The 15,257-nt window shown below is 33.4% G+C and overlaps 5 protein-coding genes across 5 annotated transcripts; 2 read left to right on the top strand and 3 right to left on the bottom strand.

Moving 5' to 3' along the window:
* Positions 1-664: 664 nt before the first annotated feature.
* Positions 665-2,918, bottom strand: BX664DRAFT_275493 (cytochrome P450). Its single transcript, XM_051541287.1, has 8 exons — positions 2,733-2,918; positions 2,531-2,668; positions 2,363-2,443; positions 2,150-2,278; positions 2,029-2,068; positions 1,588-1,916; positions 1,117-1,504; positions 665-1,043 (listed from the first exon to the last, which is right to left on the bottom strand). Exons 1-8 carry the CDS (start codon positions 2,886-2,888, stop codon positions 724-726), a joined length of 1,581 nt encoding a protein of 526 aa, XP_051403266.1. The 5' UTR covers positions 2,889-2,918; the 3' UTR covers positions 665-723.
* Positions 2,919-5,100: 2,182 nt separating this feature from the next.
* BX664DRAFT_71542 (nucleolar complex-associated protein-domain-containing protein) lies at positions 5,101-8,740 on the top strand. The gene is made up of 11 exons (XM_051549704.1): positions 5,101-5,263; positions 5,358-5,491; positions 5,572-6,217; positions 6,286-6,392; positions 6,516-6,652; positions 6,741-6,886; positions 6,990-7,337; positions 7,410-7,510; positions 7,614-8,073; positions 8,163-8,294; positions 8,377-8,740. Exons 1-11 carry the CDS (start codon positions 5,156-5,158, stop codon positions 8,440-8,442), a joined length of 2,385 nt encoding a protein of 794 aa, XP_051403265.1. The 5' UTR covers positions 5,101-5,155; the 3' UTR covers positions 8,443-8,740.
* Positions 8,741-9,323: 583 nt separating this feature from the next.
* On the bottom strand, positions 9,324-9,971 carry BX664DRAFT_71544 (uncharacterized protein; the record flags this gene model as incomplete). Its single annotated transcript, XM_051549705.1, has 2 exons — positions 9,324-9,688; positions 9,760-9,971. Coding segments are annotated over 2 exons (309 nt in total), but the record flags the coding sequence as incomplete, so codon positions are not given.
* Positions 9,972-10,538: 567 nt separating this feature from the next.
* Positions 10,539-12,670, bottom strand: BX664DRAFT_325435 (uncharacterized protein). Its single transcript, XM_051544026.1, has 5 exons — positions 12,479-12,670; positions 12,281-12,369; positions 11,759-12,200; positions 11,372-11,690; positions 10,539-11,215 (listed from the first exon to the last, which is right to left on the bottom strand). The coding sequence occupies exons 1-5, from the start codon at positions 12,511-12,513 to the stop codon at positions 10,997-10,999; spliced, it is 1,104 nt and encodes a 367-aa protein (XP_051403263.1). The 5' UTR covers positions 12,514-12,670; the 3' UTR covers positions 10,539-10,996.
* A 671-nt stretch (positions 12,671-13,341) lies between these two features.
* Positions 13,342-15,124, top strand: BX664DRAFT_325433 (uncharacterized protein). The gene is made up of 2 exons (XM_051544025.1): positions 13,342-14,020; positions 14,117-15,124. The coding sequence occupies exons 1-2, from the start codon at positions 13,612-13,614 to the stop codon at positions 15,052-15,054; spliced, it is 1,347 nt and encodes a 448-aa protein (XP_051403262.1). The 5' UTR covers positions 13,342-13,611; the 3' UTR covers positions 15,055-15,124.
* Positions 15,125-15,257: the final 133 nt, after the last annotated feature.

Here is a 15,257-nt window from a genome sequence, read left to right as displayed (position 1 = left end):
AGGATAAAGGTGGGGTCCAACTTTCATTGTCTTTCATGACAATTTCCCAAAGTAAAAGAGCCAAAGTAAATGAAGGAAGGATCATTATTATCATGACAACTATATAGAAAGAAATCACGATCATCATCTCGATTAAAATAGACCGGGGGTAAGAAAGAGAGAGAGAGCGAGATATAAGAAATGGACATCATTTAAACTGGTAACTGGATCATTTGATGTAATGTTGATCACAATGAAAAGGCGGTATGACTCAGTACAAAAATAAAAGATAAAAAGGACTGAAATGAATGAATCAATGAATGATTGAAAAAGAATCAATGAAAAGAACTGCCTTTGATATCAAAATCTATAATGAATAGTATAAAAATTATAAAAGTAAAGTGGTTCAATGAAGAGAAAGGAGGGGTGATGATGAGTTGGACTTCGGAAGATGTGGAGTATTAGAAGATTTCACACATCAGCTGAGCAACATACCACATACAGGATGATTACACTATCAATCGTAAATATCCAATCTTTTCATTCATCAGGTCGGATGGATGACGGAAGGGTCAATTATGACATGAATATCACTATCATTTCATATTTTAAAATGTAAATCGTTGATAAAAAAAAAAAAAAAAGAAAGTTAAGGTAAAGAATAAAAAAAAGAATATGTATATATTTATTTTCAAAAAAAAAAAAAAAAAATACAACTGGGGATCTAACTAATTGGGAAAAGATCTATTTCCTGGGCACAAGCTTGAAGCGACCATTGGGAATTTGATTACGTTCAATAGTAGGGAAGACGACTGGTTCTAATGCAGATAACTTGTAGCTTCGAATCAATAAAGAGACCACGGTTTTGATTTCTTGAATAGCGAACCAACGACCTGGACAAGCGTGCTTACCCATTCCAAAGAAAATAAAATCTTCGCCAATCTTGGTAGAATTTCGATCCTGGTTCACAAATCGGAAAGGTTTGAAAGTGCTCACATCTTCAATGACCTTTTGAAGGTTTTCATCACGATGATTGGAGAAAGCATTTACGTAGGCGAATTCACCTATAATAAAATATAAAAGGTTAGTGAACTATGAATAAGCACTTTTCATTTCCTTTTTTGGACTTTTTCTTACCTGGACGAATAATAGCACCACCTGATAAAGTGATGTTCTTGTTGCTAACGTTTTTATGAGGAAGACCATAATAATCATTTCGAAGACGACATGATTCCCGAATAAAGCTATCCAATTTTGAGAATTTGTTGAGGATTTCACGAGTAAAGACTTCAGGACCTACATTAGCATCATAACCAGATTCTTCCAATACTTGAATTTGTTCCTTGTATAATTCTTCCATAGCATCAGGGTTATCCAAAAGACGGTATAAGACAATGGTACCGTTTTCACTGGTTGTATGTAGAGCGGCAAAGATTAATTGTGTCATCCAATTGACTAGATGTGTATAAATATCAACATGAGGAGGACATCCATCTGATTCCAAAATATCTTGTAAAAAGTCATCCTACATAAATTGAAAGATATACATGTCAGTTTAAATAAAACACTAGTTCATAACATCATTGTAATAACTAAACTACTACTTACAGGACGTTCCCAGTTGCTATCACCTTCCTTCATAGCATTCAATCTGTAGTCGACTTCAGGCATCAAGGCTGCATAGAGTTGATCACGGTGTCTCTTGACGTTTCTTGATGTTTTTCCAATATACCACATACGTAATCGCATCACATTGGGGAAGAATTCCAAAATTGGTTTTGGTCGTAGCTCAGATCCAACTTCAAGTACCATATTCTTGAAAGAATCAATCAAATTTTCATTCTTGGCCAATTCAGGTCCAACAAAAACTGATGCACTAGCTTTCGCCACCATGTGTTGCACAAGAGGATATACATGATAAAATTCTTTTCCTTCATCTAAATTTGCATATCAAAAAAAAAAAAAAAAAAAAAACGTAAATATCAGGTGGTGGATTTCTAATATGCCAAGATCGTTTTTTCCACCATGAAGGTGATTGATGATCCTTACCAGGGACTACGCCACATTGTTCAAATAAACCTTGTTGGAGCTATAAAAATTAAAAAAAAAAAGGGAAATTGGAATAATCAATTTAAAACTGTCATTTCGTCCTATGATGCATGTCACTTACATGTTGAATCACACGGCTTGTGTATTGTCCAAGTTTTGGGCTAAGGTTCTTCTTGATTCCTCCAGCAACCATTTCTGTCGTCAGATCATTTCTGCCGCCACCGTTTGTCAAAAGTAGAGTATCAAAATCCTATAATAAATAAATGATAATAAATATTAGATAACATCATCTCAATAATTCATCAAAAAAAAAGGAAGCATTTCATCCACATACTCGTCTAATGCCTTCAAGAAAATCAAAATCATTGTTCAAAAACACCTCACGAACTTGTGGACCAGAGACAAAAGTAGCGTACTATCAATGAAAAGCAAGTAATAAACATGATAATGTTAATATAATATAGATGAACTTTTTTTTTTAAAAAAAAATAGAATGCTTTACCTGGCCAAATAAATAACCACCATAAACTGGACCTAGTTCCTTATTCCATTTTTTGATAAAGGCTTCTGGATCTTTACGATATTCGGTAGTTGATCCTAGAATTGAATTGTATGGAATCTGAGGACAACCACGATCAATCTTAAAAAAAAAGAAGGTGTTAGAATGTGATGATAATAAAATTCCTTATCGGTTCCTTATTTACCCTTGATGATTTGTAGAGAGCGACACCAGACATCAAAATGGCAGCAGTGACAAGGCCAATGGAGCCTTCTTTAGTAGAAACGATAGATTGTAATTGATCAATAGTTTTCTTTTGATCAAAGTTGTTGATAAGATGATAAATATATTGAGTGAACATGATAATAATAAAGAGTATGATATAATACAGAAAAAAAAAAAAAAAAGGGAAGAAAAAGAGAAAAAAAAATAGATGGAAAAATAAAGCTCCTTTATTCAAATGCGAAATTGAATCCCAGTCTGATCCTTCAACCAATCAACCATCGGCAGTTTCGGACCACATCATATATTATCCAGTAACGATGGATTATTCATCGGCCCGAAAGATCACCTTATACCTTGCAAAATTTAATTTACAATTTCTTGGTTCGGGCATTTCCAAACAATGGGATCATTATTCCGTTACAATTCTGGGCAAAAATCGATCCAATAGATTAAAAATAAATGGATGTTGTTGTAACTCGATGCCAAGATGAAAAAGAAAAAAAAATAATCAATCATATCTTATGATTTTCAAAACATCATTTTTATATTGAGGAAAAAAAAAAAGGGGGGGGGATTATTTCCTTCTGCAGGTGGAACTTGTGGAGATGATTCTGTGAAACGACCAAGTTTTTCTAAAGAAAGAAAATCGATTTGAGCCCCGTCGAAAGTTTGAAAAAAAAAAAATACTTATGGTTTCATAGCATTCATTATTTCTGATTGGAGAAGACAACCATATTCCCTCACTGTTTACTTATATTTTGTTGCTTCCTTTTATTTTTTTTTTAAAAAAAAAAAAAGAAATGGGAACAAATAGTGTGTTTATATGTTAGAAAATGTGGAGGTAAAAATCATCATCTGTTAAAGCTCGGTGATCGGTTACCGCGACCGTTGCAAGTCAGCCAACTCCACCTTTTTTTTTTTTTATGAGCCTCCTCAACAAGTAGATATCCATACAGCCTATGTTTTTATTATTATCATTTGCTTAGCTGCCAAGGTTTATCTCCAATGATCATGATGATTCATGTGATGCATTTAGATAGGTAATCTTGTTATTATTTTTTGTTGATGGGGCTCAATTCAAAACAAAAATCTAAAAAAGGTACCAGATATCACTCTATGATTCCCATCTGCGTGATCGGCCGATGTAACAGCAATCTATTTAGCAAATGCGCGGAATAATCAGTACAATCCGCCTGCTTAAAACAAAAGTCTATCTGCGGTAAGCATATCTTGCAAGTCAATACCACTATCTATTAATATACGGATTGACTTCATCATCTCACTACATATTTTGCATTTAACGCGAGATTTTTAGTGGTAAATGTACTCTGATGTGTTAATAAAAAATATAGACATGAATGATATACATATATTTTATTAATAGTGTTATTACGGTATGATATGAGGTTTAAGACTTAAAATGGGTTTGAAGATATTTTTTAGCTTGACATGAGGTGTCAGTTGAGCCTTTTTTTGCGATTTTCTACGGATTATCGACAAGCTCCCTTTCTGACCCATTAACAAAAAAGTTAGCCATAGATAACATACACATCTTTTGTTAATGGCGTTTACACGATATGGTTATAGATTTAAGCTTAAAACTGGGATTTGGGAGGTGACTAGAACTATTTGGGGTCATGGACTCTTTTTTTTTTTTTTTTTTTTTTTTTTTTTTTTTTTTTTTTTTACAGCCAAAATTTTCAAATTCCTCAGCCAAATTTTAGCTGTAAAAATAAATTGTCAGGGGGTCATCAGGCATTTTTTGGGAAAATCGATGAAATCTTTTGGTGATCGTTGTACATTAGGTGACAAGATAAGCGATAAAATGAGATTAGATGATATTTGACTACTTTTTTGAGAGCAATCCAATGATGGTAATTTTGTTGGATGATGATCATTATTGGATGAGATATGACTGAATTGACTTTTATTTTTTAATTTACTCTATAAATTGGGAGGTAAGGAACAAACTGTTATTAAGGCAATTGAAAGAGAATGATTTCATTTATGTTCAGTTCAAACATGGTGCTATGATGATCAGTTTCGACTGAGAAATCAAAAGACAAAGGTCGCAGGATGAAAAAAAAAATGAGTCTCACTCGTAAGTAGATGGAACGAGCATACCCAGATCTTTGATATTCGGTGGGTATCAGAGTTTTTATTAATAATCTAAAAAATAAAAAGAAGTTTAGAAAGAAGGTACAAGTAGAAAAAAATTCATGCACTGCTGTTTGAGATTGAAATCCTCAGGGTGGCGATCTGTCAGGACTAGTGACCGGCTTTGATCAAAAAAAAAAAAAAAAAAAAGCGGAAATAGAAAAAAAAAAAAAAAAGCTTCTTGCTTCAAGGTTTTATTCGTTTTCTTCACTCTTTGAAAAACTCGATCGTTCTTCTTCATTGAACATGCCAAGCAAGAAAAGCAACGTCAAGAAAACTACAAAGCCGCCTACTTCGGCAAAGTCTGGATCATCTCTTAAACGATTCAGTGTTGCACCAAAGAAAGAACCTAAGGTAAAGTGGAAAGATCACTTTTTTTTTAAAAAAAAAATATACTTGTTTGATCTCAATAGTTTTGTTCTCAACATACGTTCTTTCTTTCTTTTAGAACAAGGATTATTTACCCGTGCCCGAAGTAGATGAAAATGACATTGGAATCTCTGATGAAGACTTGGATTTCTTTGCTGAAAATGAAGGATTTCAAAGCTTTTTAGCATCTATGGATGCAAAGGAATTGACAAGGTAAAGAAAAATACATGATAGATCACGACCCTTTTTTTTTAATTTACTAAATCTATCTATATTGATATCATCTCTTTTAGAAATCCAAAGAAGGAGAAAAAACCCAAAATGGCTCCTTTGCTAAAGGAAAAGAAGCAGCAAAGTATCCCTGAACCTACTGACTTGTCATCCTCTGATGAAGAAGATTATGATGACGATAATATGATGATAACTCAAGATAAAGAAGGCTTTATAGACAGTGATAATGATGATGATCAAGACTTGTTACGTGATCTATCCTCCGATTCTGAAAATGAACAATATCAACGACATCAACTACGTACCAAATCCAATGGTAAAAAGGCTCAGGAACGAAAACAAAAACAACATAGACACTCGGATGATGATGACGAAAAAGTAATGGATTATGAATTACAACCACGCAAGGTTGCTACTGATTGGACTCGTAAAGATTATGTCAACAAGTTACCTATCAAATTACCTGGTGGTAAACTAGCTCAACAGGAAGAAGAACAAGAAGAGGAAGAAGAAAAAGAATTTTCTGGTGAAGAGGAAGATGAAACTATGGTGGAAGCTAGTATCGAGTCTACTAGTGATCAAGATGAAAAAGAAACCTTGGTAGGAATGGAAGAAACTCCGGTACTCTCGAAAAAGCAATTGATCTTGGTCAAGAAAGAAGAATTAGCAAGTCTAGCAACTTCTATTCAAGAAGATCCTGAAGACAATGTAAGTTATGAGAAGAACATAAAAGATTAAAAAAAAAGTTGCATACTAATAAGATAATATATATATAGGTTCATAGCTTGGCAGCCTTCCGACATATGTATAGTACTGACAATGCGACTATAAAAAAATTGACTCTTTTAGCTCAACTGGCGGTGTACAAAGATATCATTCCAGGGTAATTTTTTTTTTTTTTTTGTGAACAGAGGTGTGGGAAAAGCCGTGAACAAATTTCCTATATAGGATTGAATGATGAATATATATTTACTTTGAATCCTTTTATTCTGTTTTTGTTTTCTAGATACCGAATTCGAACACTGACTGAAAAAGAAACTGGCGTGCAAGTTACAAAGGAAGTCAAGAGACTACGAGAATATGAACAATCATTACTTCACAACTACGAATTATATCTCAAAGATTTGAACACACTGTTATCAAGTAAGTACCATGAAAAAAAAAAGTCAGTGGAAGGTGATACAAAATGATCAACAACATATGCTTATTAAGTATAAACCTTATTCAATAGAACGAAACACAGAAACGGATACTGCTATGGCCTTGGTCGCTACTCGATGTTTATGTGAACTATTGATGGCAAAACCTCATTTCAACTTTCGATTGGAAATTATGGTATCCGTTGTGGCTCGAATGAGTATTCTTCAATGGGATGATGTAAGAATGAATAAGAAAGAAAGAATACAAGATGAATGATTTGGATAAACTCATATCGTTTTTTTTTTTTTATCTTTTGTATACTACGTATGTAATATATTAGATGTCTGAATTATCTTACAAGGCGATCCTCAATCTTCTTGAATCGGATGAATCTGGAAGAATATCTTTGGATGCTGTTAAGATGATTACGCGGATGATCAAGTCAAAGGGCTATGTGGTACATAAAAAGGTGATCGACCTCTTTTTACATTTGCGACTCATGGATGAAATGGCACCTATCAGTTCATCCTCCATAGATCAAGATGATTCAAACTCCAAAAAAAGAAAAGCCAAGGATAAACCCTTTTTGACCAAAAAAGCAAGAAAGGCATTGAAAGAAACCAAAGAAATTGAAAAGGAATTTCAAGAAGCTGAAGCCGTAGTTAGTAAGGAAGAAAAGGATAAGTTTGTAAGTAAAAAAAAAAAAAAGGATGGCTCTTGGCATTGATTAATCAATTAAACTTTTTTTTTTACTAAATAGCACACGGAAACTTTGAAATTGGTGTTCGCTTTCTATTTCCGAATTTTGAAGAAACAATCTTCTTCACCTTTATTACCTGGTGTTCTCAACGGATTAGCTCGGTAAGTAAAAAATAATAAGAATAATAATAATGATTTTCACAATGATATTATCTGTTCTAACTGACTTTTTAACGACTATTTTGGGTTACATTTGAAATATTAGGTTTGCTCATTTGATCAACGTGGACTTCTTTAATGACTTATTGAACGCGCTTCGTGATGTGATGAATCAACTTGAAGATACATCACTTTCAAATCGTGGTGGCGCTGGTACTCGAAAACGATTACTGTGTATTACAACAGCATTCGAATTACTATCGGGACAAGGTGAAGCATTGAATTATGATCTCAAGGACTTTTACAAGGAAATCTATCAAATTTTATTCAAGGCAACCTATAGAACACAATTGGAAGAAGATGAATCAAAAGTGAACAGCAGGGAGGTGGCCTCCGAGTCAGAAGCGGAACTCTTACTTCGTGGTTTGGAAATGATGTTTTTAAGGAAACGACAAATCCCTATTGATCGATTGGCTGCTTTTGTCAAGCGTTTTTCCTTGGTTGCACTGAACATGCCCAACAAGACGGTATCTCGATGTCTTATTCTTGTACAACGTTTATTACAGGTAGGTTTTTTTTTTTTTTTAAAAAAAAAAAAAAGAGCATACGATCATTGATTAAAAATTTTTTTTTCCTATTTGTTGTACACCTATAGAGGAACCCTCGTCTTGATGCATTGATTCAATCTGAAGACCGTGCCGCCACTGGTATATATCTACCTTTATTAGAAGATCCTGAATTGTGTAATCCTTTTGGTACCAGTCTTTATGAACTATTCCTCTATCAGGTAAAAAAAAAAAAAAAAAAAAAAAAAAAAAAAAAAAAAAAAGTAAGCATTAGATTCAACTTTTTTTTTTTATTTTTGATAGAATCATTATGACCCAAATATTCGCTCACTCGCACAGACAATTCAACAACAACCATCCACCAATTAGATTAATTTTTTTTCTGTTATCCTCTTCGTTAGTTTTACATTGTATTGAAATAAAATTGTTATAAATAGAAAAAAAAAAGATGATGGTCCGGTTAGATACGGAGGAAGACCTTTTATTTTGTTAATCAAATCAAAGAATGGAAAAAAAAGTAGTAGATGATGGTAAACAATTTAAGGTTTTTTTTAGTATCCCACGTGTAGAAAAAGCCTATCAGTTTTACAAAGGAAACTCTCGAAAGTAAAATCTAGTCTATACTCATTTCATCTTATTTTACGTTTTTGGTTTGTAGTTGGTATTCCTTGTCAAAAAAAAAAAAAAAAAAAAAAAAAAAGGTTTTTCCATGTGAGCGTGATGTTACACATTTTGACGGTTACAATATTACACCGTTTACCAATTCACATGCCAATAAAACCATCTAAGAAATCGCCTGATCGCAAAAAAAAAAAAAAAAACAAAAAAAAAATGTTTATCTTGAATAAGTTTTTTAATCAGATTTTCTCCATCGATAAAGATCTCCCTACTTTTTTTTTTTTTAAATGATTCTTTTCTGACAAAAAGACTTTCCTTCACGCGGAATCGGAGAGTGGAAATGCATAACACCTACCTTTTATAGTAATCGCGATGTGGGGCACTGGTTAAAAAGGGAAGTGCAAAGAAGAAAAAAAAAATCATCATCCATCATCGGCAGGGATCATAGTAGAATTGACCCTGCAAGTTTCATCCTCTTATCACCATTGTCTCGGTCACTCCTAATATGTCGTTATCATTGAGGTTGAAATTGAAGAACAAATTTTCCTCTATCATCATTATTAACAAAAAAAAAAAAAAAGCATAAAAGAATCATCCATATCATTGTTCCCATATTAGATCAACATCATTATATGGATCATCGAGGTTTAATCATCATTGAATATTATTCATATAAATCATATCTAATGTATATATCAAAACAGTCTATGTATTTTTTTTTAAAAAAAAAAACAATAATAAAAAAAGATCGAGGGAGGAGTGTATGAATGTATATAAAAAAAAAAAAATCTAAGTCAATGAAAATGAAAGGGAAAAAAAATGCATAATAATGGAAGTATGATAAAAAAAAAAAGTGAGAGAATCAAAATGTAGGCAAAAAAAAAAAGTTGATCATAGTATCTACATAGATGAAAGGAAAGAGAAGGGGGTATTTGTAATCAGGATATCATAAAAAGTTGTTTGACACCATTTATCGTCTAGGAGAAACGGGACAATACTATTTCAAAAAAAAAAAAATTAATGACGCGAATATATATATATATATATATATATATATATATGTATTACCTTGGTTTGATGTACTTGAGATCCACAAATTTGACAAGCACCAGTAGCTTGACGAACAGGTTCAGTAGAGGATGTATTGAGTATAGACATAATATTATAAAATGATGATGACGATGATAATATATATGACAATAAAAAATTAGAGTAAAGAAAAGAAAAGAAAAAAAAAAATAAAAAATAAAAATAAAAAGCTTTATACTTTTTTCTTCTCGAGCGGTCATGAAAATTTTCAAACAATGAATCACCCCAATCAATCTATCCTAATTATTTCAATTTTGAATGCAATTATGTCAACTTCTTTTCTTTTATATATTCTGTGTAACGAAGCCACGTTCTTATTTTTGTGAAACGGCGGTAAAATAATAAAAAAATACTATCATATATAAACATTTGACATTCGATTTTTGATTTCACGGAAGCACTAGGATGCAATTCATCCTCTTTTTGCCTCTCCGCTTGCATGTTATAATAGATTTAAATAAAAAAAAAAAAAGACTATTTATTGATTTTCAAAATGATTGTAACAAAAAATGTATAAAAGTGATAAAAAAAAAAGGTCTAAGGAATGATGATTAACTAGTACTTTCATAAAAAAGGTTTAGTTGTAAATATATATAAAAGTAGACGAAGTTATATATATAAATGTGAATGAAAATAATAATAATGATAATAATAACAGTAATAATAAAATAAAAATAGTAATAATTCTATCCAAAGTGGAAGGAATATCCACCACCATGTTGAGATCGTCGGCTACTACCACCAGGGAATCCACCAGTACCACCAGGGAAGCCACCCATACCACCAGCAGGGAATCCACCCATACCACCAGCAGGGAATCCACCACCCATACCACCAGTAGAGAATCCACCCATACCACCACCACCAGCAAACATTTGTGTAAATATATCATTAATATCTACACCACCAGCATCGAATCCACCACCGCCCATACCTGAGCCATCCAAATCTACACCTGAATCATATCGAGATTTCTTTTGAGGATCACTAAGTATAGTATATGCTTCACCCACTTCCTTGAATCTAGCTTCAGCCTTGACATCTCCAGCGTTCTTATCAGGATGGTATTGTAGTGCCAATTTTCTATAAGCCTTCTTGATTTCTGTTTCTCCTGCATCCCTTGATACTCCAAGAATCTTGTAATAATCTTTGCGTAATGATTTCTTGTGTTCCAATTCAGCTTTGCGTAAAAGATTGCGATATTCTAATAATGATGTCATTGTAAGTATATATTATGATGATGATTACTATTATTATTATTATTACCTCGATTGCTAGCATCAGCTTCGACTAAACGTTTATAATCTCTAGTAGCTTCTTCATATTGTTCAGTTTCCATATAACAAGCAGCACGACGACTATATACTTTTGTAAATTCAGGATCCAATTCTAACGCCTTATCACAGTCTTGTAAGGCTTCATCAAATTTCTTTAACTAAAATAAGTAATAAAACAATAAAAAGAAATAAAATTTAGTACACCAAAAAAAAAAAAAAGAGTACTATTCTCACTTGTGCATCCCCATATCCAAACTTAAAAAAAAATTCTTGTTTTCATTTTCCCATGTCTTATCTTCTTTCTAATTTCATACCTTTTGTAATACAGCAGCACGATTGGAATATAACTTGGCATTCATCGCATTGTTTTCAGGATCAATTTCCAAAGCAGAAGTGTAAGCATCATAAGCTTCTTGTAATTGATTTGATTTGAAGGCTGTATTTCCAGCTTCTTTCTTATTTTCAATGGCACGAGCTTTCTTGAGTAAAGTACGAGCTTTTGCAAAATCAGGATCACATCGGAGGGCTTCAGTACAATGAGCAGCAGTCTTCGCATTATCACCTTGTCCATAAAACACACGTGCACGTAACAGTAAAGCATCTGGATTTTGTGAATCCATACGTACAAGAGAACTAGTAGTAAAACAAAAATATTATATTAATACATAAATATAATAATCATAGTAAATAAGATTACTTACTTGACAATACGACTAGCTTCTGAATAATTCTTTTCACCAAGAGCACATTCAGCTTGCCAAACTTTCCATTTTTGGGGCATATTGTCTTGATCCACAAATTTCAGAGCCTGAGATAAACTATTACGAGCCAACCCCCATTGCTTGTTGTCCATATATACTTGCATTTGAGCCAAATAGTTCTTGACATGTAACAGATTGTTATATTCTCGTTGTGCTTGTCCATTGCCCTGGTCCAAAGTCAATGCTTTTTCATATAATCTACCAGATTCTTCCATATTGCCCAGATTTAAATGACACTTGGCACCACGCAATAAAGCCTTGATATTACTAGGATCTAATTCCACCGCTTTGCGACAATCTGTTGCTGCTTCCTTGTAGCTACCAAGCATGGTTAATGCTGCTGCACGATTGGCATAATAAGTGGACGTCTCAGGAGAAGCATCTAGTTTTTCCCAAAATAAATAAATAAAAAGATGAGAAACCATATATCTTTCTCTGTCATATAGTATCATTCATACTTACCGATAGCATCACCATATAGTTTAACGGCTTGCTTATAGTTTCCAGTCTTATATTCTTGATTAGCTTGAGCCTTAATCTCTTCAGCAGATCTATTTAAAAAAAAAAAAAACCGAACGGTATTAAAGTAAAAGATTAGATTTGACAGGGAAAAAATAAATAAATGGTTGATAATGAGATTAAGAAAGGAATGGAACTTACAAAGGAGTAGAGTCGATATCCATAGGAGTTGTCATTCTTGATAAATAGTATAATACACAAAAAGAAATAGAGAAATACAAACAAGAAAGGAAGGGTTTTCTTGAAAAAAGACAAGGATTGTAAGAAAAAGAAAGACAGAGATGGGTGATGACCAGAAGACAAGAAGAAAGGAAGGAAGGAAGGAAAAAAAAAAAAAAAAAAAAAAAAGGAGAGAGTCAAAGGAAAAAAAAATAATAATAATAACCTATTCGTCTTAACAGCCATGTTCAATCCCAGTAGTCACCAATAAAAGACTAAAAAATTTCCTTCGAGCACATTCTATCATTTGTGCCCTCAAAAGGTTCACAACAACTCTTAAGAATTATTTCACACTCCGTCTCTTTTCCTTCCTTCCTTTTTTTTTTTTTTTTTTTTTTTTTTTTTTTCAACAGTATCAAAAAACTATGCCCAACTCTCCTCCAAAGGACTTACCACCAGAACAACCTGTTGATACTTCCCAATTATTTACTTTCAATTATCCTTTTGCTTTAAATTCAAATGAAAATATTCCTAACAATTTATTATTCGGAAACCAGATACCCGATGACTTATTCCAATTCGTTACAGATCCTCTAGAATCCTCGACGTCTTCTACCTCTGATCCTTCCTCTTCTACCATCATGTCAACTGCAAGTCCTTCATTAACAGCTACATCCCAGGCACCAGTAACAGATTCAATGACTTTTCCTGAAAATATTCAATTCCAACAACAACAGCAACAACAGCAATTACAACTACACCAACAGCAACAGTTATTACTACTACAACAGCTACAACAGTTACAACAGCAGCAGCAACAGCAGCAACAGAAACTACAATTACAACAACAACAACAGCAACAACAACAACAACAACAACAACAACAACAACAACAACAACAACAACAGCAGCAGCAACCACAACAACAGCAACAACAACCACAACAACAACAGCAACAACTGGAACAACCACAACAACAACTGGAACAACAACAGCAGCAACGGCAACAACAGCAACAAAAAGTGCAACCACAACAAAAACGACCTCGTAATGATATTGATCAATCTCCATCCACAAAGTCATCAGCACCTATTACCACTAGTTCTTCTACAACAATGACCAATAATCAGTCCAACAATACAAAAAAACGCAAGCTAGTGGAAACGACCTTGGAGGAGCCTGCCAATCAAACTGTATTCACCATCATTGTCGGTGGCCGAACCTTTCGTCTTTCGTGGGAATCTTTGAAAAGTGATGGACCAACCAACTTTTTTGTTAACTACTTTCTTCGTCAACGCAACACTCGGGTGATGTATGTGGATCGTGATGCTGATTCGTTTCAGATGATTGTTCATCATTTACGTGGTTATTATGTCCGCCCAGTCGATGATATTCAAAACCAAGATCTTCTGAATGACGCTCGGTATTATGGTTTACAACGATTATACAAAATCCTTCATGAATACTTATATGTCAATGTAGGTGGTCGTGTCTTTCGATTGTCTTGGAATTTACTTCGAAAAGGTAAGTGAAAGGCAAAAGATGAAAACAATTTTACCCAACTTTTTTTTTTTTTAAAAAAAAAAATCATTATATTTTGAATTTGTATATACTTGAAAGATGGTAAAAGCAACTTTTTTACTGGTCCATTGATGCATACGTTATTGAATCCTCATGGTGTGAAAGATCAAGGTGCACCAGTCTATATCGATCGAGATCCTGATATCTTTGCAGATATTGTCAGTCATTTACGCGGGTATACTATTCATATTAAGGACGACTTGCATCGAAAAAATCTACTTAAAGATGCTCAATACTATGTCTTTCGGCAACTGGTGGAAAAACTTTTGACAGCAAGGAAAACAGTGGATGGATTTGGTGAAGAAGGAAGTCCTGAAGTGCTCTTACTTTTACAAGATGTACGTATTGTCAATTTATTGCCTACTAAAAAACAACAACAGCAACAACAACAACAACAGCAACAGCAGGAGCAGGAACAGGAACAAGAACAACAGCAGGCGCAGCAGGCAATAAATTCATCATCATCATCATCATCATCCTCGTTTGCTCAACAGAATTGGAATATGACACAATTACAATACAAACGAGAAGGTACAGCACATGCACTACTAGTTCAAGTAGCCAACTTTTGTTTACAGGTGCATTATTATCAACAAGAAGAAGAACAACAACCTTTGATACAAATGACAATGGAAATGGATGAATCTGATCGGAATAAACTTAACATTATTGGTCAAGCTATTAAAGGACTTACGGGAATTCAAGATAAAATACTTTATTTGGACGATGCATGTGCTTTGACAGTGGATGATCAACATATTAGCTCACTATTAGAACTAGGGAACCATCATTCTTTGGAAATTTGTAACAAATGTACCAATCAACCTTGTCGGATGCTGAAATTGATTTTGTTACGTGGGATTTGTGGTATTCACTTGATGGACAACAAGATGCTTAGTTTATGTGCAGTACGATTAGAAGCCATTAGTTCCAGGTTACAATTGAATATGAAAAGGGATTTTTTACCAGCAATTTAGTAGAATAGAATATTATTCCTGTAGTTTTAGAAAGCGAAACAGAAATAAACTATCTTTTTTTTTTACCCAATGATTTTTGAGCTTTTTATTTTTTTTCATGCGGTGACTACCAAAATAGTTGAAATTTCGTTATCAATGATCAAGCATTCAGTTTGATTGGTTGATGGAACTCCGGTCTTATCTTTTGTTCCCACGGAAATTTG

Source organism: Halteromyces radiatus (genome assembly GCF_025201355.1).
Source record: "Halteromyces radiatus strain CBS 162.75 chromosome Unknown BX664scaffold_2, whole genome shotgun sequence".
Lineage (NCBI taxonomy): Eukaryota > Fungi > Mucoromycota > Mucoromycetes > Mucorales > Cunninghamellaceae > Halteromyces > Halteromyces radiatus.
The sequence above is the reverse complement of the archived record's forward strand: the minus strand, read 5'-3'. Positions and strand labels throughout refer to the sequence as shown.